The following is a 23,366-nucleotide window of genomic DNA, read 5'->3' as shown; positions in this document are numbered from 1 at the left end:
TCATGAGAGAGATGCTACAGGCCCCTGAGCAAGCTTACAGATATATTCAGAACAACAGTGTATTTCCAGTAACAGGGGTTCATACTACTGGCCCGGTTTCACCATGGCAATTAAAAGGAAAGAAATGCTTTCCTGATGCTGATGATTGCCTTCTGGACGCTGCTGTTAGGCTTTATCTCCAGTCACAGGACTCTCAAAAACCCCAAATAATCCCTGTAGATAAGCATTTGCCTTTCCAGGTTCTACTTGATCAGGAGACACCAGGAATGCCTTTGGTCATGTGCAAGTCTTGGTCATGAATCAGCAAGCTGGAAATCTACCACCTCAGCCCAGAGAGCAGGCTGGACCTTCACCCTTTAAAAATCCTACGTTGAATTAGTTGGCTCATCTTTCTCACACGAGTGTTGCCAGGACTGGAAACTGAGGGAAACAGGAAATGCCCATCACACTGTGAAACACTGGAAAGGTCAGGGCTACCCTAAACCGGCTCTAGAAAAGATGTGAAAGGCAAGTGTGAGGCTGCAGCAAAGGTGAAGGCTGGCACTTGAAATGTCACTTTTTATGACAAGAAGGGTTTTTTTAGTAAACAGAAATGTTCCTGTCTGGAAACATGCCACATGGTCTTCCAGCATGGGCCTTCTCTGCTCTGCTTGCTCACGTGAGCTGGCAACAGCAAGAGGAATGTCTGTGCGGTCAGCAGCTGTACATCTTTGCTCATGACACAAAGGAGTTTGCTGTTAAATGCCCACTCCTCAACTATTTAATCTTTGCTCACAAGGAAAAGAGATGCAATTATGTGTGTGAAAACTGAAGTGCTCAGACAGAACATAACTGTGTCCTCCAACAAACTGTGTCCTCCAACAATCTATGTCCTCCAACAGACCATGTCCTCCACGCAGCCCTGGCCCACTGTATGAGGGAATACCCTTACACCAAATTTACAGGACCTTTAAAGAGCACAAAGCTATGAGAGGCATGGGTAGACTAACTGGGCACAGACTATCAGGACTAAGCAGGGAACGGATTTTGCCTTTTAAGAGCTGAAATGCAAAACTCTTGAGTTAGCTAGGGATTAATCTGAACCCCCCCGGCTTGAGTCAAAAAGAAGTTGTTTGGGTTTTTTTGTTTGGTTTGCATTTTATTTGTATTTCTACAAAACCAGTGCTTTAAGTAGCGAAGAGAAATGTCTTGCTGTCAAATGCTTGGCTTTCAAAAGCCATCTATTCAGTTTTTTAGTCAAAAACTATTTGCCCAGCACTATCTACATTTGTAAAACTGCTGGGACTCTTCAGCTACTATTCAGGCTTTGCTGCAGGCTTGGGATAGCGCAGGGCAAATCTGCCTTTACTGAAGCAGTCAGCAGCTGAGCGAGGATGGGGAGGTACTGGGGGGCAGCAGGGGGCACAGTAGCACTGGCAGGCGTGCAGTAACACCACGTCAGTGAGGTTCACTTAGGTTTGTCTTCCTCACTGCTCTCTAAGGACCAAGCATCCTGAAGGTCTGTAAGTTTTGGTGATTTCCTGCAGGGCATGCTCGAGGAGGACAGAAACTCTTTAGGCGTATTTTCACAGTCACTGTTAAATGCCACTTTAATGAAAGACTTGGGTTAGACTTTGCTAACATTTTTAAAACCATATGTTAATTCTATGAACTACAGATCACCTCGTGGAATGTATTTAGAATTACCTGAGACTATCCTAAGAAACTGAGGTTTTCTGTTAGAAAAGAAATGACCTTGGTCTGTTGACTGGCTTCTGAAAATCTCTCAAAATCCGTCTATGTGTTTAAGCTGTAAACACAGCTTAGGAAAACAAGTGTCTTGATAAGACAGAAGCAATTCCTCTAACTTCATATGTATATATATGTATGTGTGTGTGTGTATCAAAGGCAAGTGGGGTTTTTTCATTGCAAAGACACACATATAAGTTTAGGAACCTCAGCTATTCTATGGTCAATGGCTTCATAGCACCAGGACAGTTGTGAAAGCACCAGCCTGTTTTCTTTGACTTCGTACAGAGAAGGGTAGCATTGGTCTGACTTCATCTATTTTTTTCCTTAGAAGAGTTAAGAGCAAGCGAAACATTCCCTAAAAGGGAAAATTCATAAAAGAATTTAAGAGAAATTTCATAAAATTTAAGAGAAATGTCATAAAAGGTCAAAAGCTACCAACAATTATCTAAAGAGTAGTGTCAGACAACCAGCCCTCACAGGAAATGCTCCCTCTGGTATGTGACACTCATCTGCACTGTTTGTAATATGCACTGGATAATTTGACTTAGAAAATTTCACAGGTGACAACCATTTTATTACCTCACAATTAAATAGCAAGTTAGTTTGAAAAAACATTACAAGTATATTTTAATAGTACCTTGAGGAAGGCCCCTGGAAGGTCTAATCTAGGAGACCTGAAAGCATCAGTAGAATTGAAAATTCTTGGCCCAGCTTACATTTGCCATCATCCTGATTATATCACATCAGAACTTGGGAAATTACTTCAGTGTTCATTGCCCATTTTATGACTTGTTAAGGTCAGTTTAAAACTCAGCTGAATCCTATCTGAATGTCTAAAATGTGTATCTATGATATATAAACCTGACAAATTATTTCAGCAGTTTCTGCACAGGACCTGTACTGGCTTATGTATTACATCAGCTGAATCATTGCAAATGATAGGTGAGCTCAAAAGACACACAATTTTTGTTAATAACTTGTTAAAGTGATATTTAAAGGCAATATTCAAGACTTCCAATGGACCAATTAACTGTGCTATGCACGTCTTCCCAAAGACACAAACAATAATCATTAACTGATATTCACATCTGCATGTAGCTTACATTTGAGGGAATATTTTAATTAAGCCCTTCACCATTGAAAGATGTTAGTGTAATCTTAATGATCTAGCAGGGAAATTGGAAATGAAGCCCAAACTCAGCTTTAGACTGTCAAACATATTAAATGGAACCAGAGACCTTTAGCTGCAGCATTGTATTTCTTTACCCATAATCTCCAACAACCAAGAGTATCTCATTAAAAAGCCATATTCTGTATGTGTGCCCTGCATCCTTCAATTCAGCTGATGCTCTCCCTTATCAGATGGACTTTGAACTACATAAGCTGGGATTTTTAAGGACATGTGCCTGCATCAGGTTGTCATAAAAAAGCACAAACTGAGAAACAGTCTCATGACAAAAAAAGCCTGTATGCTTTTGGCCATGCATACAGGGTTAAAATGCATGGTTTTCTCTGGAAAAAGCCCTGGAAAATTAGGGTGGCAGCATCTTGCTGTGCAACAGAAGAAACAGGACTGCATGGGGAAGAAAGATGGGTTTGCTTATGAAGTATTTGCTCAGGGCACTGAATTAAATCCCTGTTAATGAATTTAATTATATTTTCCAAATTTCTGAGGGCCTGGTTTTACAGTTTCTGCAACTTTTGCATTGAGTCACACAGCACGTGTTCAACAAATGCTGCAGGCTCTCATCAGCTAGACTCAGAAATCAAACACTCTTCTGAGGGCACCGTAGTCTTCATTCTCCTGTCTCATACCTATGGAGCCTTTCGCTGCTGGGTGACAGAGGCTGCCCCATGCCCACCCTGCAGGTCTCCTGCTTTCCCTTCTATTCCTTCACCTGGTGGCTTTTCTCTATGATCTCTGCATAATGATGCCTTACGGCTCCCAGACCAGACTCTTCTCTAGCAGGTCTTCCTACCTGAAGCTTCCTTCTCCTAGATTCTTTGATAACGCCTCCAGTTACCTCCTTAATTTGACAGCGGGCTAGATCTTCCAAATTTAAATCCCCAAGCTACTTTCTTCACTCCCCCCTCACCCTCCCAGTCCTAGCAACACCTAAAGCCTTTTTCTTCTGTGAGTTATGCAGCTTTCCTGCTCCCCAGTCCCCGCTGTGCATCTACACTTCTTACAACTGAAGCCAGACGTTTTCCTCCTGTGCAGTCTGTCTGTGATCACAGCAGTACTGAGCCCAAGGTAAAAAGCAATGACCAATGATTCACATGCAGAGCTTTGCTACCCACACAGCTACTCCCTGAACTGCAGGAACCAAGCTTCATTTGCTAACACAGCCCTTCATTGCAGTGCAGCTTTCATGGCAACAAGCATCTTGGGGTGGGTGCCCCTAGTGCCTTTGAACACAGGTCTGTCAAGTCAGACAGTCCAGAAATAACTCACCTTGAAAGAGAGCGCTTCTGTCTGAAAACATAGCTCCTCGCTTCAAGGCAAAAGTGGCACAAGGTTTTTCCAAATGGAGTTGCTTCCTAGCTTCATTTCTAATGTACTGACCCTAAGTATATTAATGATCAGTGGGTGAAATGAGCGACAGGATTTACCAAGAATGTTAGCTCTGAAATACTGCAGCGTCTCATGGTTTGAAGAAGCAATTAAACTTGATATAGCTGGGAGAACAAATAATCCCAAAGTGGAAAGCACACGTTCAGTTTGTGATGGAAACAAGCAGAAAAAGCCATAACAGTGAAGTGGTAACACACACACCTGAATCATACATGCTGTTTCTGCCTCTGTGTTTTGCTGCATTATTTAACAGGAATCATTTGAAGTGAAGAGCTGTCACCACTGCCACCAAACTTACATCTCATCCTAATAAATTAGCAGAACTCTGGAGCTGGAACCATTACAAGCTTTTTAAACACTTAAAATAGGCCATTTACCATTTTCCCCCTTTGGCCAGTTAGTTCTGCAAATACTGCAAACTAATTCCAGCAGAGAAAAGAGGGGTTGGTATTCCTTTGGTATGACCTTCTCTCTTTAGAAGGGTTTTCTTTACAGCAGAAATTTGTCATCACAGCACTAGTTCCAGCTACTGTGCCAGAATGTCCTGTTTGCAGCCAAACATCACATCTGTACTTCTGAATTCACCTTCTCAGCTTAACTCAAGGTCACTTCATTTTCTCCTTCAGCATCATTTAGCCCTCACATCCCCAGAACCTCATCATACTCCTGGCTCCCTTCATGACTCCTCAAATGCCCTTTCAGTCTTTTCCCATTTCTCTCTCCTAACTGGTCTTTTGGTTTCTGGTTCCTGTAGGTCTCACTTGAGGTTTTCCTTCCGCTTACACCTTTCATGCTGCAGACGGCAGCACAAGCCCTCTTCTACAACTGCAGAGCTACCCTTGGAACAGGCCCTTGCACAGAGCTTGCCCTTCAGCTCTGCACACAGACAGCACTGCCTGAGACAAACACACAAACGTGCACTGCCCTGTGTGTCCCCCGAGGCTCTCGCCAGCCTCACCAGGAGCTGAGGGACCAGACAGAGCCCTGAGGCTCCCTGCGTACAACCCCGTGGTCTCTTTCCCTTTATCCCCCTGACAAACCTCCAGAGCCAAGGAGGACACCACAGACTCGGATCTTCTCCACTCTGCTGCTACAGACAATCTCTTGGTCCACACTGCAGCAAATAAACCCAGCAAGTGGCTGGTTTTATTGGCATTTTTCCTGTCATGAAGGGAATCAGCTGCTGCTGGATCCTGCCTTTTTCAGTTTGATGGCATCTTTCAGAACAGAAAGATTCGGCAGAAACTTCTTGTCAGCTGGAAGCACCTCTGGACTTCTAACATTCGCTAGCACAGGATGGCAGGTCTGATATAAAATCTGAACGGTGGCTAATTGACTAGTTCAAAGTAAAGGAACAAATCTGCTAAAGATAGCCCCAAAACAATTTGGGATTCATTTATTTTCTTTAACTAGAAGCGTGCTGTTACAGTGATGTGCCACAGAGTTCACAGTAAATGCCAGTGAATCCTATAATGAAGCCTGCTGTATTTGCATATGCAATTAATGCTGCATATGGTAGTTTGTTAGTTATCTCTTTAAAGTGTTCAGTAATCTGCACTTCAAGAAGTACCACACCATGCAAGCCCTTTAAAGTGCTTTCCAAACATATTTCATTAATCTTCAGCAACTTCTTAGAGGTGCACATTGTCGTCCTTACTCTAACAATGGATAAAACCTTGTGCAAAGAATTAATGTACAGTTTCTCAAAAGCAGTTAGCTTAAAAACCTGGTTGTACATCTAAAGACCAGAAGGAAACTGAAAAGGTCCAAACACTAGCAATAGGAGTAACCAAGCCATGGAAATACTTCTGTGTGAGGAGAGATCAAATAGAGTAAAGGTACTTAAAAGAGAATGAACATATGGCAAAAGAGGAATAAAGAGATACAGCACAACTTGCCAGTGCCTCTTCCCTCTTCATCATGGTTTAACTGAAAGCTGCAAGTGGAGATGCAGTGAAATTCAAATGCTGATAGTTTAAAAAGAAATAATACTGTGTACAGCTACAGTGCAAATGTGTAGCTGGCACAAACTTATGGCCATAAGACCTCTTTGGGGCAAGAAGGGCTGGGGTGGGCACAGTGCTCAGCAGCAGCATCTCTCCTCGGCAAGGCTGCCTCTCTGATTCAGCCTCTCCATGGGCTGTGGGAGACACCAGTGTGAGCAGCAGCTCTCAGTGAGCTCCCCTCGTCACCCTGAATGGGGTTGTTCCCTTTACAGCCACTTGTGCTCCAGATAAATGCAGTACCCCTGCATCCTCCATCACCCTGCACAGGGATACAGAAAGCCAAGATGCACCATTTATGTTTCCTAACACACATTGCTGGAATCAAATCTGGTTTAGGTTATTAACAAACAATACATGATACTGGGTTTGGAATATACCTCCCAGATGAAAATATGAACTCACAACTGTTGGGGAAGAGTTTATACTTTTCTTTCTAGCCCTAGCACTTCTGTTGATGCATTCTGCTCCTGCCTCTGCAACTGCCACTGTAAGAGTCTTTATGTCACCGAGGACAAAAGCATGAGGTGACTTGACTGCATCTGGGCCTTTCAGAAGAGCGGTAGAAACAAACCAGGCTTGCAGCCAGGGCTGGGTGGCCTGCAGTTTGCATCCCACCCTGGCAGTGTTCAAGGACAGGTTGGATGGGGCTTGGAGCAGCCTGCTCTAGTGGAAGGTGTGCCTGCCCAATGGCAGTGGTTGGAACTGGATGAGCTTTAAGGTCCCTTCCAACCCAGGCTGTTCTGGGATTTTGTGAATAAGGTAACCTGCCCTGCTGTCATGAGAGCCCTAAAGAGGGGAATTATTTAATTGCTGAACTTACTTGGTTTCTGAAATCAACAGGACAATTACCTCAAAGACGAATGTCTGAAATCCATACTGAAGGAGAAGGCGCTAGCTGGGTAAAAACCAAAATCTCAGCTCCTTTCACAGCAGAAAGCTTAATAATCCAGAGTACCAAATCAGGAAGATAAGAGGAATGCAGCTTTCTGTGTGTGAGACCATGCAAAAAAATGACCTTGAGCAACGAGGGCTGGAGCTTCTAGAAAGTGGTAACACACAGATATGCCTGGAAAAGACATGATATTACCAACAAGGTTGTAGAATTCATCAGTTTTTTCACATGGGATGAGGAAAAACATTCAACTAGAAAAGGTGTCATCCAGACTGGACTCTAACCAAAAGTATGGACACTGATAAAAATCAGTGACAGGGGACTAGATTTTTTAATAGGGAAGGAAGAGGTTAGAGGATACTTAGATAAGCCAGAGGGTTTGAAACTGGCTGGGCCTGATATCCATCCTCAGCTGATGAAACCTCAGGGCTGTTCAGAGTTATTGGCAGGGATGAGGTGCAGAAGACTGAAACAAGATAAATACACTTCCTGTCTTTACAAAAGGCAGAGGATGAGGAGATGGGGAATTAAGATACCTACCAGCTTAGGTGCAGTTCCTACAAACAAATAAAACTAAACAATTGGTAAGCAGAGAGAAAATCACAAGAAAATAAGTGGCTGCCTGATTGGATCTGTTCAGAGTCATTGATGGAGAGCCAATCTCATTTCCTTCAGACAATAGATTTTGCGTCACTTCTTGATTTCTGTAAAGCTTTTCACAGTAGTTCAGCTCACTTTCTTGTATCTAAGCTAAGAAACCACAGTCTGGATGAAAATACTAGGGGGTGGATGCAGAAGTACTTGGAAAACTACTCAAAGTAGTGTCAAAGGTTCATTCCCAAAATAGAAGATATAAAAAACCCTGAGCCTCATGGGGGAGTTGTCCTAGGGCTGGTCTCAGTTATTATGGATGGCAGATGAATTAGTGTGCTTATTAGGCTTGCAGGTAATACCAAACTGGGAAAGAGGGGAAATAGGTTGAAGAGCAAAGGTAGATTTAAAAATCTCTTACAACAAACACAACTCCGTGGTGTTTATTCAACAGGAACAAAAGAAGAATCTGCATTGATGTTGGAATAATCTTCTCACAAATGTGGGATGGGAAAGAATTTTACTGGGATTAGAGCTCCATAAAAATCTTCAGGAGCTATAAAGGATGAAAGCCCATATGTTACAAAAAAACAGGCAAATGCTTTTCTACAAACACAGTGATAACTTACAAAACAAATGAAACAGATCTTCTAACTCTTCTCCATATTATCAAGGCCTCAGCTGGAGCACGAGGTCCAGTTTTGGCTCACACACACCCAGAATGATACAAGACAACTACAGGAAGTCCAGAGCAGTGAGAGTGATCGATCTGATAAACAAGACCTAAACAAATTGAGGTTGCTCAGGAAAGGAGGCCAAAAAGAGATGATAAAGTACACAAAAGACCAGTGCAGAGGAAGAGGTTCAGAGAAGCTTCAAGTTTTGCAAAGATGAATCAATTTGGTATGAGGAAAAAGCTTTATACGAGAAACAGTAAGAAAGCACTGAAATATATTACCTATTTATGGAGTAAATAGAATAAATTGAATAAATTCATGGAGACCAGAGCCTCCACGTTGGTGGGATTTATGGACAAGTCAGATAACAACTGCCAGAAGCTGCCTTGGGGCAGGTGTATGGATCAAATTGGGTCCAGAGGAGCCTATGTCATGGCAGTGCCTGTGCTGCCTTATGCCCACAGGGCAGGCTGCCAGCTTGCCTCAGACACACCAGGGGAAACTATCGAAGCCAAACAGATCCTCTGTGTTTGGTATGGAAACTACCTGGAAAAGGTGTCTTCCCTTTTCCTACTAAAGCCCTTCCACACCTTAATACCTTGCACACATGTATAATGTGCTAAAGCTCTATACAAAGCTGTAGGTATTAAAGGACATTAGGAGATGTGATAGATGAAATTCCCAGAAAGAACACGCAAGAAAGGCAGTGACAGAGCAAATAGTGCTGTTTCCTCTGGCTCAGGCACTCTTGCTATTGCCAGCTGCTCACTCTCTCCTCAACTATTTTCATACGGATGTACAACATTCATTAACCTTTCTCACCAGACCAGAAAACTAAGATCCCCACTCCTGAGCTGTTCAGGAAGTTTTTGCTATCTTGTTCCCATGCATAAATTTAGAACCAATGCTATTTTCTGGACAGCAACTTGTTGATTATCCGAATTCAGGCAATAGAACTAGGTTGTACAGAACCACAAGCTCTCTATCAGCTAGCTGCCGTGAGGCTGGGACACACCATCCTGACACCGCTCTGCTACAATGAGGCCTTTACATTTCACAGGAAATAATAAAAGCAGCTGTTTGTACCTGTCTGAGCCCAGTTCTCCACACAACATTTTAACACAAAATCATGCTCTGCAATGAAATGAATTCTCTCAGTTGCACCCTGGGACATGCTCCTGGAGGCGATTTCTGCCTTCTGCAGCATGGGCTGCAGCCTGCTTCCCGAAAGCCTCTTTTATCAGCAGCCACCCTGCTACTGCACAGACCTACAATTCATTGCAGCTGTGGATTTTTCCTGTTTTCCTGGCTTTTGGTGCTTTACAGTGAGTCCTGCAAGTATCCTGGAGAGTGAATGCTTTATGAGGTCCCTGACAGCCTGTGACTAGAAAGGGCTGGACTTGACATCACATCGCCCCTTCTCAAGTCCCTTTAACCATGCTCTGGGGGTGGGCAGCAGAGCCCCTGGGTGCTGTCTTTGTGCTAGTCTGTTCCTCACACCTCCCTTTTCTATTTCCATTGCCTGTGTCCTGGTTTATGGTGCAGGAGGCTGTCACACTGCTTCACTGTACTGCGAGATTGCTTTATCATTTGCATGCGGGTGTATTTGCGCAATGGCATGCCAAGGAGTTCAAAGCTGTTGTCTCGCTTTCAAAGTCATCCTTGTGTGTAAGTTGTCCTAAGTCGGATGTGAACCAGGCTTGTGTTTTTGTTCTTGATTGAGCCGTGCTGCAATATATCCTTTTTAAAACTCCAGCTATTCTGGGAGAGGTGTATAATTTAATATGTTCAATAAATTTCTTGTCAGGCATTCACGTACAGCTTCCTTCATCTCGCACGCAGACGTTTGCTTTTCCACAGTAATTGGATTTGCTGCATTTGTGTTTACTTTTACGACCCATGGTAAATGCTTCTTTAGTAGCTGGGGGCTATTAAAGGGCTTGCGAAGCCTCCAGCAGCCTAGCAGGTAGGGTCTGTGAAGCTTACAGTGCTAGTTTTCGGCCAGTTCGGAGACCTTTTTACATAGGGTGTTAATGTACAAATTAATATAGCTTCAATACTACATTAAGCAAAAGCTCCTGTGTACAACAGCAGCTGTGGGCATGCAGTGTAGGGTTATTAACCTGCTCTGCTTAGATGCACAGCAGTTCAGTATTATCTGCAGAGGGCCAGCCCCAAGCATCCAAGCAAAGTCTGTAGACACAGTGCAGGGTACAACCTTCAAGACCTTCTGTGGGGACAGAGCCAATGTCCCAAGAAGCTTAGAGCCATGAAGCTGACCCAGGCCTGCAGAAAACAGAAGATCTGAAGGTGGCAGCTGCATGACACCTGCAGCCTGGACAGAGATGCACCATCTCTGCCTGTAAAACATAAGTCAAGCTAAACAGTCTCCTTTGCAAGCATTATGAGACCTGATGGGGACAAGTGGAAGGCTGTTGCTACTGGGATAGGGAGCAGCCATGCCATAAATAAGCAAGTAGGCTCTTTGCTTCTGTTGACTTGATTAGTACCATACCCAATTCTTTATGTTGCCACCAGTTTCTTTTTCTGTTGAATAGATGTGAGAGAGTCAGAGCTGCAGGAATGAAGGCAGGCAAGGAGAGAAGTCAGGAGTAATGATGGCTTAAAAGACAGGGCTGCAGGAGATTGCTCATGGGGTTCACTTTTCAATTTGTGCCTTGTTTGCATTGGTGGTACTCAAGTTTCTCCCAGAAGTCCCATCGCATTTGTTTTCTTTCTTCTTAACCATATGCGTGTGTGTACCTGGAGCTGTCATTTGTGCCCAGTATTCAATGACAACTGCTTTCAACCTTTTCCTTTAGTATTTAAAAGGCCCAGTGGGGAGTTCTAAATGCTGAGCTCCCAAAGATGCTTTTAAAATCAAGAAGCAAAAGTGCAAACAGCTGCAGGGAGCACTACTGAAACCTTCAAAAGGTGGGAAGGGGTATAAATGCTCCAGTACAGCCTGCTGATTCACTGCTTGCTCCTGCAGGATACAAACCTGCCAGCAGTGCCTGCACTCTCCACAGCAGCCCTGACCTTCTTGTTCTGAGCAGCACTGACCACAGGCTTTCCCTGAGCCCCTTTGCAGGGACAGACTGGTGGTAGGAACTTGATCCTTACAGAGCTCCCCACTACTCTTCAAACTCTCTGCAGGAAGCTGCAGCACAGGATCCTCAAGTCTGATAAACGTGAAGAGAAAAATCAAGAAAAGCAAATGCCCAGCAACAGGGGCAGTGTATGGCAAGCAGATGGGCAGCAACAGAGAACCTCCTGACATGGAGAAACAAGCCAGCATGCGGTTGTGCTAGGAACTAAACTTAGGTCAACAGGAAACAAGTGACCTATTCATGGTTTTGGGAAAGAAAACAACAGAGAAAGCAATTACTGGAGCTATATTTATTTAAGGAGAAAAACCATCATAGGGTGTGGTAAAAGAAAGAGATGAGTGATAGGCAACAGATTCAGGTCTCCCTAGTTCCACTACTGTATAATGATTTGCTTTTGTCATCTTAGTAAAATTCTATTAGACGTAGCTCACTTGCTATGCCAGACCTGATGCCCCTCGAGCTGTAATGTATCCTGCCCTGCCAAAAGAAAGTCCCAAGATGGGTCCACGGCTGCTGCCCATGCAGGCGTCAGCCTGCCTTGAGCATCAGCATCAGTACCACACAGGGACACCCTTGATGGCCATGGATGTAGAGGAAGTGCAGAAGGAGCCCTCTGGTTCATAACATCTCTTTGGTTCACTGCACCCTAACCTGTCCATCTCCAAGGCTGTATTTAACCTCTTCAGATGTCATAGAAGTGCTTTTTCTTCAGGATATTTCACTCCTGTGGGCTCCCTTTCTCCTTTTTTTCTGATGTGGGAAGATATCTCCTAAAGTGGGATCCTTGAAGTCCCCCTCTTGCATTCATTTCTGGGATGCCTCTTCACCCTGCGCTTTTTGCTCATACAAGACAAGGATCCTCCACCCTCAGTGTATAACACTGTGACACCTGACAGAACTACAGTATACCACCACTGGGGTAGAAGAAAATGATTTACCTACATTTTCGATGAAATACATTCATTCAGGGTGTATTAACCAGGACACTACACATTAGTGGCTGTATGTGCGACAATGGGAGCACAAAGCATTGAAAAACGTGCTATAGAAAGCACAATAGCACAGTATTTTGAACTATATGGTAAATGAAAACTAATACACATCACGGTTTTATGGAGTACCTCTTCTTTTTCCCCTCCTAAAATATGCGTATTGTACAGTAAAAGTTTCACGGGAATGAGCTGGGGTGGAACCAGCTCCCTGAAGGTATCAGAATTAGGTCGTCTCAACACTGTTGGGATGTTTATTGAATTCATCTTTTTCCACCTCATCAAATGACACAGTAGAAGAAATTCTTTAAGAATAGTAACAATTCAGAGGTCAGGACAAAAAGCAAAAAAGGGGGACAATTTTGACAACTGGTAAAATCCTTTGAATCCAGGAGAACTGAACTATGAAGCAATTTTAAACACAGAAGCATCCAGTTAGGACAAAAGTGGGTCAGGTGTTTAATGGAAAAGCACAGACTACAGAAAAAAGTTTTTCCCCACTTTACAGTGCAGCAAACTTGAATTAATAACCAGCCCAAAGCTAGAGGGTTTTGAGATATGAAATTGGCACTTTGTCCGTATGAAGTTGGTATTAGTAGAGTAACATCCTGTGAATGCCCTAGAGAGATGATGTCCACCACAGTGGACTCAGTGGGAATCATGGGGCCAAAGAAGCTCCCCTAATCTTTCAGAAAGAATTGAGAGGATGAAGCTGTAAATAGAGGCAGGTTTTCATATAAGCTCAACTATATCTTGCATCCAGTTTCCACCTGCCTTGTCCTGCGGTAAGGTTTTTCAGTGGTATATACGTTCCCTGAATGCGGATGGAGGTGCAATGCTGACATGGAGCCATGCACCATTGCCGACACATTAACTGAAGCTCCAACATGACAACAGCCTACAGTGACACTCAGAGCTCACCCTTCCTTGTGCAGATACAATTTCCCCTGGGGAACCCAGCAGCTCCTGCCCGAGGTAAAAAGTCTCAGAAATTTCTGGAGGCTGATTAGGATGCTAAAACCTGTGTTGTCCTGGTTGTGAGCTTCTTTAGGGTTTCCAACTCCTCTTGAGCTTTAAAACATCCCTCTAGAGCCTTCCAGGGTGCTATCCCCAAGGGTGCCCACTCATCCTTGGAGAAGGAGAAGAGCACACATCACCGGTGAACCTGTGTCTGCAACACTGAGCCTTCCTGTACTATGTATCTGCTGCAGCTCAACAGCACAAATCCATTCCTTACATTCTAGCTCAAGACCCTTCCTAGGTTTCTGGGGCTGAAGTAGTTTATACAACTGGAGCATGAAATGTTGTGCTATTTGTGAGGCTTTTTTATTGTTACTATTATTTTTAACTCCTTTGTTGAGTGTTTAGGCAAAGAAGCTGCCTGGTATGCACTTGGACAAGGTACCAATGGCTCATAGGCACAAGAATCACAGACTGGTTTGGGTTGGAAGGGACCTCAAAGACCATCTAGTTCCAACCCCCTGCCAGGGCAGGGACACCTTTCACTAGATCAGCATTTTCAGTGCTTTACTTCTTTGTCATTTTATTTTCTATGTGATGAGAGAGTACTAAAATTTGTCTGTTTCTTAAAGGGCATCACTCAAAAAAGGCTAAAGAGGTTGTAGGTGCTTTTGACTCCTCAGACATGATGAAGCAAAGTTTTGGCATGGCTGAGGGAATCTCTTACAGGCTTTTTCAGGCTGAAACTTATATATAAATGTCTCCATAGTCTAAATTTTACTGACTATAAGAAATAGTGTCATTATTAATGTGTATGTGTCAACACCTCAGAACTCTGCTCTCAGTGAAAACACCAATGAAATTAAGTGAAAAAGACTGATGAAATACTTCTTTTCTTTACAAGAGTTCTAACCCCAAAAATGCAACAAGTGAATCTGAGGTCACACAAGCATGCTCAAACCACCATAAACCAGAGCAGCTCAGTAGCCCACAGCAAAGTGACTCCTCGTTCCCTCCCAGTGACAAAGATGACAAATTGTTCAGCTTTCATTAAAAGCCACACACAGGCTCCACTGGGTATCACAGCCACTCACACACACCAGCCCCTGGAGTCCACTTGCAAATAAACATACTTCAATCTAAGCTGAAATAAATGTATTAAACTGAATGCATTAAACTAAATGAATTAAACATTATGGTCAGACCCCTTTTAAGTGGGATTTTAAAGGCTATAGGAACTTTAAAATATTATTTTATGGGATAAGAAGATAATCTTACTTTGTGCAAAAGCTGCCTCTGACTCTGAGCAAATAGCTACACTTATAAAACCCAACTGAACAACTGGACTTTACATGCAGCCTCCTTTCATATGTACACAGATCATTTTCCTGACACAAATATTGATCAAGCAATGCTTGAAATGAGGGCAGCCATCCTTAAATCAAAGTGAAGGAAAAGCTGTGTGCACGCTGCTTTTGGAAGTTGTGCCAATACGCTCACAGAAATCAGGGCCATAATATAGCATTTCCAGTTTCAGGAGAGAACCTGTGTGAAGAACACCAGAAGAATTCTGCATTATTCTTACAACAGCTCCAAGTGACAGTTTATTTCCCTGCTTTTGCACAACAGGCTGACGGACCACCTTCTGCCTGTAGTTCTCTAAGAAACAAGAGGAAACAGGATCACCCAGAGCACCACCAGTGTATATGGGCTGTTCTGTACCTCCCCACTGGGCTGGATCCCTTAGCATGGAATGAGGTGTGAGAAATGAAGGAAAGGGCCTTGAAATTCTGTTTAAAAAGGAGCCTGGATGAACGGGACAAAAAAGACCTGGTACCACTGTCCATCCATGTCCCATCTCACAGCCTGGGGTTGTCTCTTGTAAGGAACTGAACAAGACCCTTCCAACTAACGGATCCAAAGGAAGAAAGGACAGTGCTGGTGCCTGGTGGCCTTGGCCACCTTCCCCAGAACACGCAATCAGCTGCACCCTGTGTCAGCTGTGGGGCTCAGCATCGCACTGCAATTTATGATACACAAGTAGGGAGCATGGTCACAGGGTGAGACTCACAGTGAGACTCACTGTACTTTAGTTCTGAGATAAAGTACAGTGTTTTAGCATTGCCTTGCAGGAGGAAGCAAGGAAAGAACGCTCAGTACTGATTAAAGTGCCTACTTGCTGTTTGTGCTGCCAAGAGTCGGTTAGGTTTGTCTTTTTACCACGTTTGGCCTTCACCTACAACCTACCCTTTGGCCTCTTGTACCTGAAGCAGGTTAGCCCCCTGACGTCTTTTCTCCCTCCACACTGCGAGTTGCCTGATGAGATGGTGGCAGGCACATCTATACGGTGTGTAAGGAACAGACCTTATCCCTCCCCAGAAGACAATCTGACTCCTATCAGGATTATCAGATCCTCTCACCCTCCTTGCTGATGTCCTCTATCTAGGATGTTTGGTAGATTGAAATAACAGCTGATGTAAACACAGGCTGCCTGCCAGAACAAAAATAGCCTTTTTGCTTAATAGAGAAAGACAGGACTGACAGCAGTGTGCAAATAAGAGAAATCAATTCTACTCAGGCACTGGCATAGAAAACACCACTAAAAACTGAGACGATGGAATTTGTATAATGCTTTAGAAATTCTCTTATGTAGGAGTAGGAATCACGGAAGGCCTCAATTCTCACCCATCCTGCTCTGATGTTCGTGCTCCTCCCCACCTGAGAGGCACATTTGTCTGCCCTAAGCTGTTTTGCTGCTTTTTTCGTCTTGACAACTTAGTAGGAATTATCCAGTAACACTGAATCTTATTTTATTACTTTCTACACCTGAAGTAAGTCTATGGCTGAGCATATGAGGAAGCTGCAGCTCTCTATTTACCTGGGAAGCATCAAGCACTTTCAGTGGAAAGATTTTTCAAGCGAAGGAGAAAAGCAGAGATGTAAAATATCCAGCTGCTGTTACAAACCAAGAGCAAAGTAAGATCAGTGACACAAAGTCGGGATCCTGATTGTGCATTACACCCACCACGTTGCCTGTGATCTCTCACACAACTTCTAAGACATGAATTCGGTGATCGCTCTGATGATTCTTGTCTGTAGTGGCAGAGCAAAAAGTTTATTATGTGCACAGCAGTACATAATTACACACACTGCAAGCAGATTTGTAGGGTTTAAAGTCTACTGATTTAGTACTTTTCCTTTTAAAAGTTTCAAGGATTTTATGGTAAAGGTTAAGCTTGTAGGAAACGGAATCTGGTCATTACTTTTAATTCCATTTGATATATGAATAAATTGAGTATATAGAGAAAAAGACATCCTGTCTGTCTGAGCATCATCTTGGAGAAGTGAGAGGAAAACCTCTGACCTGGCATGGCTCGGACACAGAAAGCCATCGCAGAGGGAGCAAGCAAGCTTATTTCTGTTCAGGAGATCCCTGCCTTTGGTTGCTCTATGTTCACAGGCAGTGGCACAGCTCTGTTAGCTTACTTGAAGGTGCACAGTGATTTGCAGGCCAGAGCTCCCCTGTAGGTATAAATGCTTTCTAAAGATCTCACCAGCCACTTGGAAAGCCAAGGACATGCAACAGGTAAAATCCCAGAGCTGGAGCAGAACACTGTGTACTTGCTACAAACAGCTCAGGCTGAGTCACAGCTGAAGCACACATCCCAGACTATGTTCATTAATGACACCAAATAACACCACTGAAACTGCCTGGTTTTAGCTTGATCATGACAACTTCATGCAGACCAAAGCAGAGGTGCTGACCCAGAGCTGGAGGGTCTCTTGGAGGCACATTGTGTGTTGTGCGTTGGGTAAAGGACTCAGTGTGCACCACACGTACCAACACATATGGTACGTGTTGGAGCGGGTCCAGAGAGGGGCAGCAAAGCTGGTGAAGGGTCTGGAGAATAAAGTCTGAGGAGGAAGGGCTGAGGGAACTGGGGGGGTTTAGCCTATTCACAAGAATGCTTTCCATAACGTCAGTTGTCACTACGAAGCAAACAACCGGACATACAGCCTTTCAGTGGGAAACTACAGACACCTCACACAGCAGAACAATCTTCAGAGCGGTTTCCTTGATACTCAGACCCCAGTGAGCTGTGTCTCTGCACTCACAATGTGAGCACTCAGGGCTGGCTGTTGGCAAAGACAGCTCCCTGCAAAGGGCTAAGACTTCATGCAGTAAATAAATATTACAGATAACTCTCCCCGTGGTGGCAGGGCTGGGAGTGCAGGGCCCAAGACAAAGTCTGGGAGAATACTGGGTGATAATCTTAGCCCTGTAATTGATGTCCTGTGCTGATTCTCGGTGCAGGTTCCGCACGTTTGGTCCTGACTGGCCCACAGTGAGTTTCTTTGGCCTTTAATAAAAGTGGTTTATCAGCCTGATTATTTACCCAGTTGCTGAGAGATAACATAAAACATACGAGTCCAGAGTGAAATTTCAGTTTGATACTCCCTGCTAAGGCATGGCCAGAGCGCAGGAGTCCTTGAACAGAGGCTGTGGATCCTCATCACTAAGACAGTAAATCTGGTATCTCATGGAAGCTAAAAGCTGCCTCCTGCTCTGTTGGGAAACATGTCACTCCTTCCCTTTAACTCGTAAGCCACAGGCTGGAGCTGGCAGTGATTTTCCCCAGGAACATCTAGTGTGGAGCAGCTGCTGCAAAAACCGTTCAGTACTGCATTTTAATACAAACGGAGCAGCTGGGACATGGCATGGGAGCATTTGGGGTTTGTGACATTTTCATTATTGTTTCAAACCCAGTTTTGGACACAAACAAAAGCTCAGTTAGGAAAACTCTGAAATCCTCCCCTTGGCTCCGCTAATGGCAAGTGGTTTGAGCTAATGCTTCTGAGAAGCAGTATATAAGTTTCAGAGCTTCACTTGATGTTTAGACAGCGTATCACAAAGTCTTCTCAGATGCCTTGCCTGTCCACGTGCTCCCAGATGTCAGAGTAGGAGCAGAAGGGCAGCCAGAGGCAAGATCTCCAACGCCAGTGCTAGCATCCCCTTTCAGTGACAGGGACCTTCCGAAGAGCATATCCATTATGGGCTGGAGGGGTGCAGAGTTTCAAGAAGTTTAGCCTGTTTCTGCCCATGGTAATTGTGGTCCTGTTCCTCTGTTTAAAAATGTATAGATTGCAGATTTCATGTTGAGAAAGTCACTTTGAAAGTCTATCTAGACAGTACTGATGAGTTTAAATAATAACTGCATTGGTTTCAGCGCATAGACAGTGTGTTACCAGTGTATTTCTGTAAGATGCTCAGTACAAGCAAGGTCCACAACTGTTCCAGGAAGCTGGAACTGCAGCCATGACTTATCTAGGCCAAAAGGACCTTCCAGCTATTTCAGCTGTTGCCTGCTGGCACTCCATACGCCGTGCTTGAGGCTTAGCACACACCTTTCTACTGCTGCATGTGTCTGACACCGATTTCCTCTTTGCATAATGAAGTGTGGCCACAGAAATTGCTTTTTTTTTTTGTTGCTAGGATAACCCAAACTTGAGGAATTTATACTATACTGGCGGCGTAGATTCCTATGAAGCATCATACTCCTAGGGATCAAGCAGGGCTATTGTCATGGTTTATTGTCATAATAGTTAAAAGCAGTTAAAACTTTTTTCTGACCAGAACATTAAGTGTAACTTCTTTGTGTAACAGCCAGCTCACAAGCATTAAGAACTAACCTATTGTAACAGTCAATAGCCTCTGCTGGAAAAAAAAACATGAGTGACAACCTCATTCAAGCATCTCACCTTAAAGCAAAGCAAGCAGCAGATTTCCCAAGGACAAGAGCTTCACTGGAGCATGTGTATGCTCTATGTTCTTATCCAAGGGTGGACATTGCAGAAGCAACTGTGTATGTGTCCAAACTATAAAATCTGAATATGTCAACTTATCCTGAAGTTCCAGCATCTTAATGTAGAGTTTACCTTATCCCTTCTCCAGTATAAATCACAAAGTATTCCCAATCTCCTGATCAAGGTTGTAACTTAAACTTCATCAGAAAACAACAAGACATCATTCTGATTTGCTCTGGATTATGCAAATATCCCAAACCTTCCCTCTCCTTAGGAGCTGGGGCACCAAGTGTGCAATTCCCCCCTCCTGACACAAGTAGAGCTCACAAGCACGAGGAGACCGGGCGCAGGGAAGGTGCAGCCACCCAAACCCAAGGAACGCTCTCTCCTAAAACTTCCTTCTTCGATGCCTTTAAAAAAAACCAAACCAAGTTCCTAAATAGCATCTTTGAATGCATTCAGGCAGATAAAAAAAGGATTAAAAACCCCGGTGCTCAGATGATAGACTAATTCATAGCAGACTTTGCTAGAGCTGGAGACAGGAAATTAACTGTGCATTGGGTTCTTGCAACACTTCCCTGTGATAGGAGCACACAGACTCGTAAAGGCTTGCAAAAGCCAGAATAAGTGTTTTTGTTCTGTTGTACTCTGTCTTGCTTGCACAATTTGATCATATCAATAGACCTTGCAAAGTTAGAGCTGGTACATAAAGCAACACACTAACAGTCTGTATCATGCCCTAGCTTCAAAATGCTGGGCAACAATTAGCGCCAAGTGCCTCTGAATGAATCCAAACAGAAGGGGTTAGGAAAAGTACCCAAAGCAACAGGAAGTAGGAGAAACAAGTACCTGCATGAGAACTAAAATGAAGCAAACCACCAAGGAACCAAAAGTCGCATGACTTTTTACCTCTGGAAATGCACTTGCTGCTGGTCTCCAGCGTTCTTGGAACCTTGTACTAAATGTGGTCAAGTAATTAATATGAGGCCAACAACCTTGCTTTTTCTAGGTTGTCATGAGTTCTGAAGCAGAAAGGAATAACTTGGTATCTGTGGCTAGCTGAAGGTTATTTTGATACCTGCGTACCACGAAAATTGACCCTCAAGTTGCTATAAAAAGCAGCTGCTCAATATATATCACATTCAGGAACATTTCAGAACACTGTAAATCTGCTGTTCCTATTAAACAGTGAGACTCTCTGCACAGTCATGTTTTGATTTATAGAGCTCACTGTCTAAAATTCATCCCTTCTGCCTCTATTTAATATCTCCGTGTCTCTACATGAATCACATTGTTTATAAAAAGAGAGAGGTAACAAGAATTAAAGTACCTTTAACAGTCAGCACACTTAAACTATCTGCTACAAAACACATTTACATTTCAATTTGTGGTGTTTTCCTAAAACATACATGAGACTAGAGAGCAAGACTAGGCAGGTTTGTTAAAGATAAATACTCTGAAAGAGAGCTAAAATGCTTACAACAGAAACATTCATCCACATAAGCTCAGCAAGATTTTTGGATTTTCTGTTAGTAATAACCAAGAGCTAAAAGAAGCCATAATGCTTCCAGCAATTAGAACAAAATGAGAAGTGAAAACGGCAAACTTACTACAATGTAACTCCTTCTTTCATCCCGAGCTTCGGAATGCAAGCTGCAGCTTACTAAAGCAATCAGATCTGTAATGAAGTTCTTGAAACAATCTTAAACACAGGCAAAGAACGGTGTAAGATTATGTCACATTCATTTTCAGAGCTGCAGGGAGAGCTACAATACTATGTTGACATTTAAATACATTTCAATTGTCTAAAGAAAGCATTTGGAGTTATTTCAGCTACAGTTCAGCTCCTCTTACACTCAAACACTGCGCATCCACGTACAGATCAAAGTATAATGCTCTGCAGCAAATGGCTTTCAGAATAAAATATTTTCTATTTCTTAATATCCTACCTTCATAATTGCCTTCTAGGAGACCCAGCTGCTCAAGTGCCTTCACAAATCCAACAATTATCACCAGTACAACAATCATTTCAAGTCCCTCCAAGTTCATCTTGAAAAATCATTCACGTAAAAGCATCTTTCCTTAGGGAGCGTCCTGACTCCAGAGTTAGACTTTAATTAAAAAGCCCTCCTAGCCCAAGACGTGCCACATAGCCAGATAAATACAATGCTAAGGGAGCCCAGCATATTCCCACCATAAAACATTTCCATTGACAGCAAGATGAACACAGGAATGTAAGGAAGTCAAATCTTACCATGTCTGCATCACTTGCCTGCATGGATACAGATGTTTCAGTCTCTAAGGCAACAGAATATACAGTAACCACTTTGTTTGCATTTCTTGTCACAGCCAAAATTCACTGAATCTGACATCTAGTAACATCTGAGGCTCTTTTTTCACACTGAATTACAGTTTTAGAGAGACCCCACAGTTCAACAGCACAGAGGTAAAATCCAAACATGCTTTCTTCCTTGATACTAAAGTGAACTTCAGAACACTCAAAGCAAAATCATCTCATTTAGAAAATGACCTAATGCTGTATTTCCCTACCGAGTGAAACACAATTACAGAAGGTTAGTTACACATTTAAGTTTCTTGTTTACATCAAATACAGGAATTACCGACTGTGGCAAGAAGAAACTGGTTGGAGAGAAGTCTCTCGGGTTTAAATTTTGAGGGAATAATTGAGAAGCAGAATCTTTTCCCCTTCTCTGCACTGCCCTAGGGCTTGTGCCCACGGTGGGACAGCTGCCCTTGGCGTAGGTCAGCTGCTGCTCATGGCTGTGTCCAGGTGAGGAAAGGCAAGAAATGGCATCAAGTACACAGTGTGCCCATGGCCAGGAGTTTGTGCAGCTTTCTGCTCTGCCTCAGGAAGCATTTTTCCAAGCACTCAGAAAAACAGGAACAGTTTCCACGTCCTTGAACCTGACAGTTAGGGACAGATTCTCTGAAGGACCTTATTCTCACTGGACCCTTAACAGCAGACATTAGCGAGCGCGTGTCGGTCCTTCCTTCTTACCTGCACTCAGCTCTCAGATTTGCAGCCAGTTTCAGACATGCACAGAATTACAAAAAAACTCCATTCTTTCACAAATCTGGATACTTATTTTGGTAACTTGTGCTTGTTTGGTCTGCAATGGCTGCCACTCGTGTGGGATAATCTGATTTTGAAAGTGAGATATAGATGCATGTAAAAGTATAAACATACATTAATAATGCAGTCCTTATAATATTAAAAATACTAATCTGAAACCATGAAATCTGACTCACTGTTTCAGTTATTGCTTTTTAACCACTTACATACTTCTATCTTTAGCTGATGCTTTGTATTAAGGTCTCCCAGGACATTCTTGTCCAGTTGCATTAAGTACTTATATGACGTTATGAGGACCTGAGTGCCAAGACCTCTTGTATGGAACTACAAAATGGAATTTACTGAAGTATCAAATCCAATTGCCATGGAAATGAAACCATCCTTGGGACAGTCCAGGCATAAAGTACGATGATAATTTATAACACTAAACAACATTTTAGTATAGAAAACAAAAGCACTGATGGAACTGGGACAGAGGGTAAAAAGAAGTAACTTAAGCTTAATTTTGGTCAAGATCAGAACTTCCACTCTTACTAAAACTGACATGAGGTGGGTGGTGCATATAAGCATTCAAAATTAATCTCATCTCTGGAAAGGGGATTTCTCCAGTCCAGCCCTTGTACCATTGCTCTCCTTTGCTGCTGCTCTCAGCTGAGCCACCGGCATAACCAAGTAAGAAACACAGAATTGCTTTTTCTTGTCAAAAAAGTCTATTTTGCAGTAAATAAAAACATTCCCCAGGAGGTTTAAACCACGACAATCTTTTTGACAGAAGCTGCATTTCCAGAGCAGCCCAGCTCCTGGACACTTTGATGGATTCGCCCTTCCTAGCTGGATTCAAGAGGTGAAGTCCAAGTTGTGCATGAGCTCCAACTGGGGACGGCCTCTCCCACCCCAAAAACTGGAGAAGGGACTCGCACAGACCTTCCTCTGTGA

The 23,366-nt window shown here is 43.3% G+C and overlaps 1 protein-coding gene across 9 annotated transcripts in view; it reads right to left on the bottom strand.

Annotated features, from left to right (window-relative positions):
• The window catches only part of KCNIP1 (potassium voltage-gated channel interacting protein 1), a 403,546-nt gene that overhangs the window by 102,606 nt on the left and 277,574 nt on the right, over positions 1-23,366 (bottom strand). The window contains exon 1 of one of the 9 annotated variants that reach the window (XM_062629226.1): positions 21,591-21,610. The exons of 7 other annotated variants lie outside the window; for them this stretch is intronic. Coding sequence is in view for 1 of the 2 variants with exons in the window: in XM_062629217.1 (XP_062485201.1) it covers positions 21,286-21,385 (100 nt within the window). In the remaining variant the exon portion in view is untranslated. Of the gene's footprint in view, positions 1-21,285; positions 21,482-21,590; positions 21,611-23,366 lie in introns of those variants that run through there. One more of the 9 variants, XM_062629217.1, reaches the window with a different exon arrangement.

The sequence above is a fragment of the Pezoporus occidentalis genome, unplaced genomic scaffold (assembly GCF_034315485.1).
Source record: "Pezoporus occidentalis ecotype Australia unplaced genomic scaffold, CSIRO_AGI_Poc_V1 ctg33, whole genome shotgun sequence".
NCBI lineage: Eukaryota > Metazoa > Chordata > Aves > Psittaciformes > Psittacidae > Pezoporus > Pezoporus occidentalis.
Note: the sequence above shows the minus strand (reverse complement) of the source record. Positions and strands in the feature narration are given on the sequence as shown.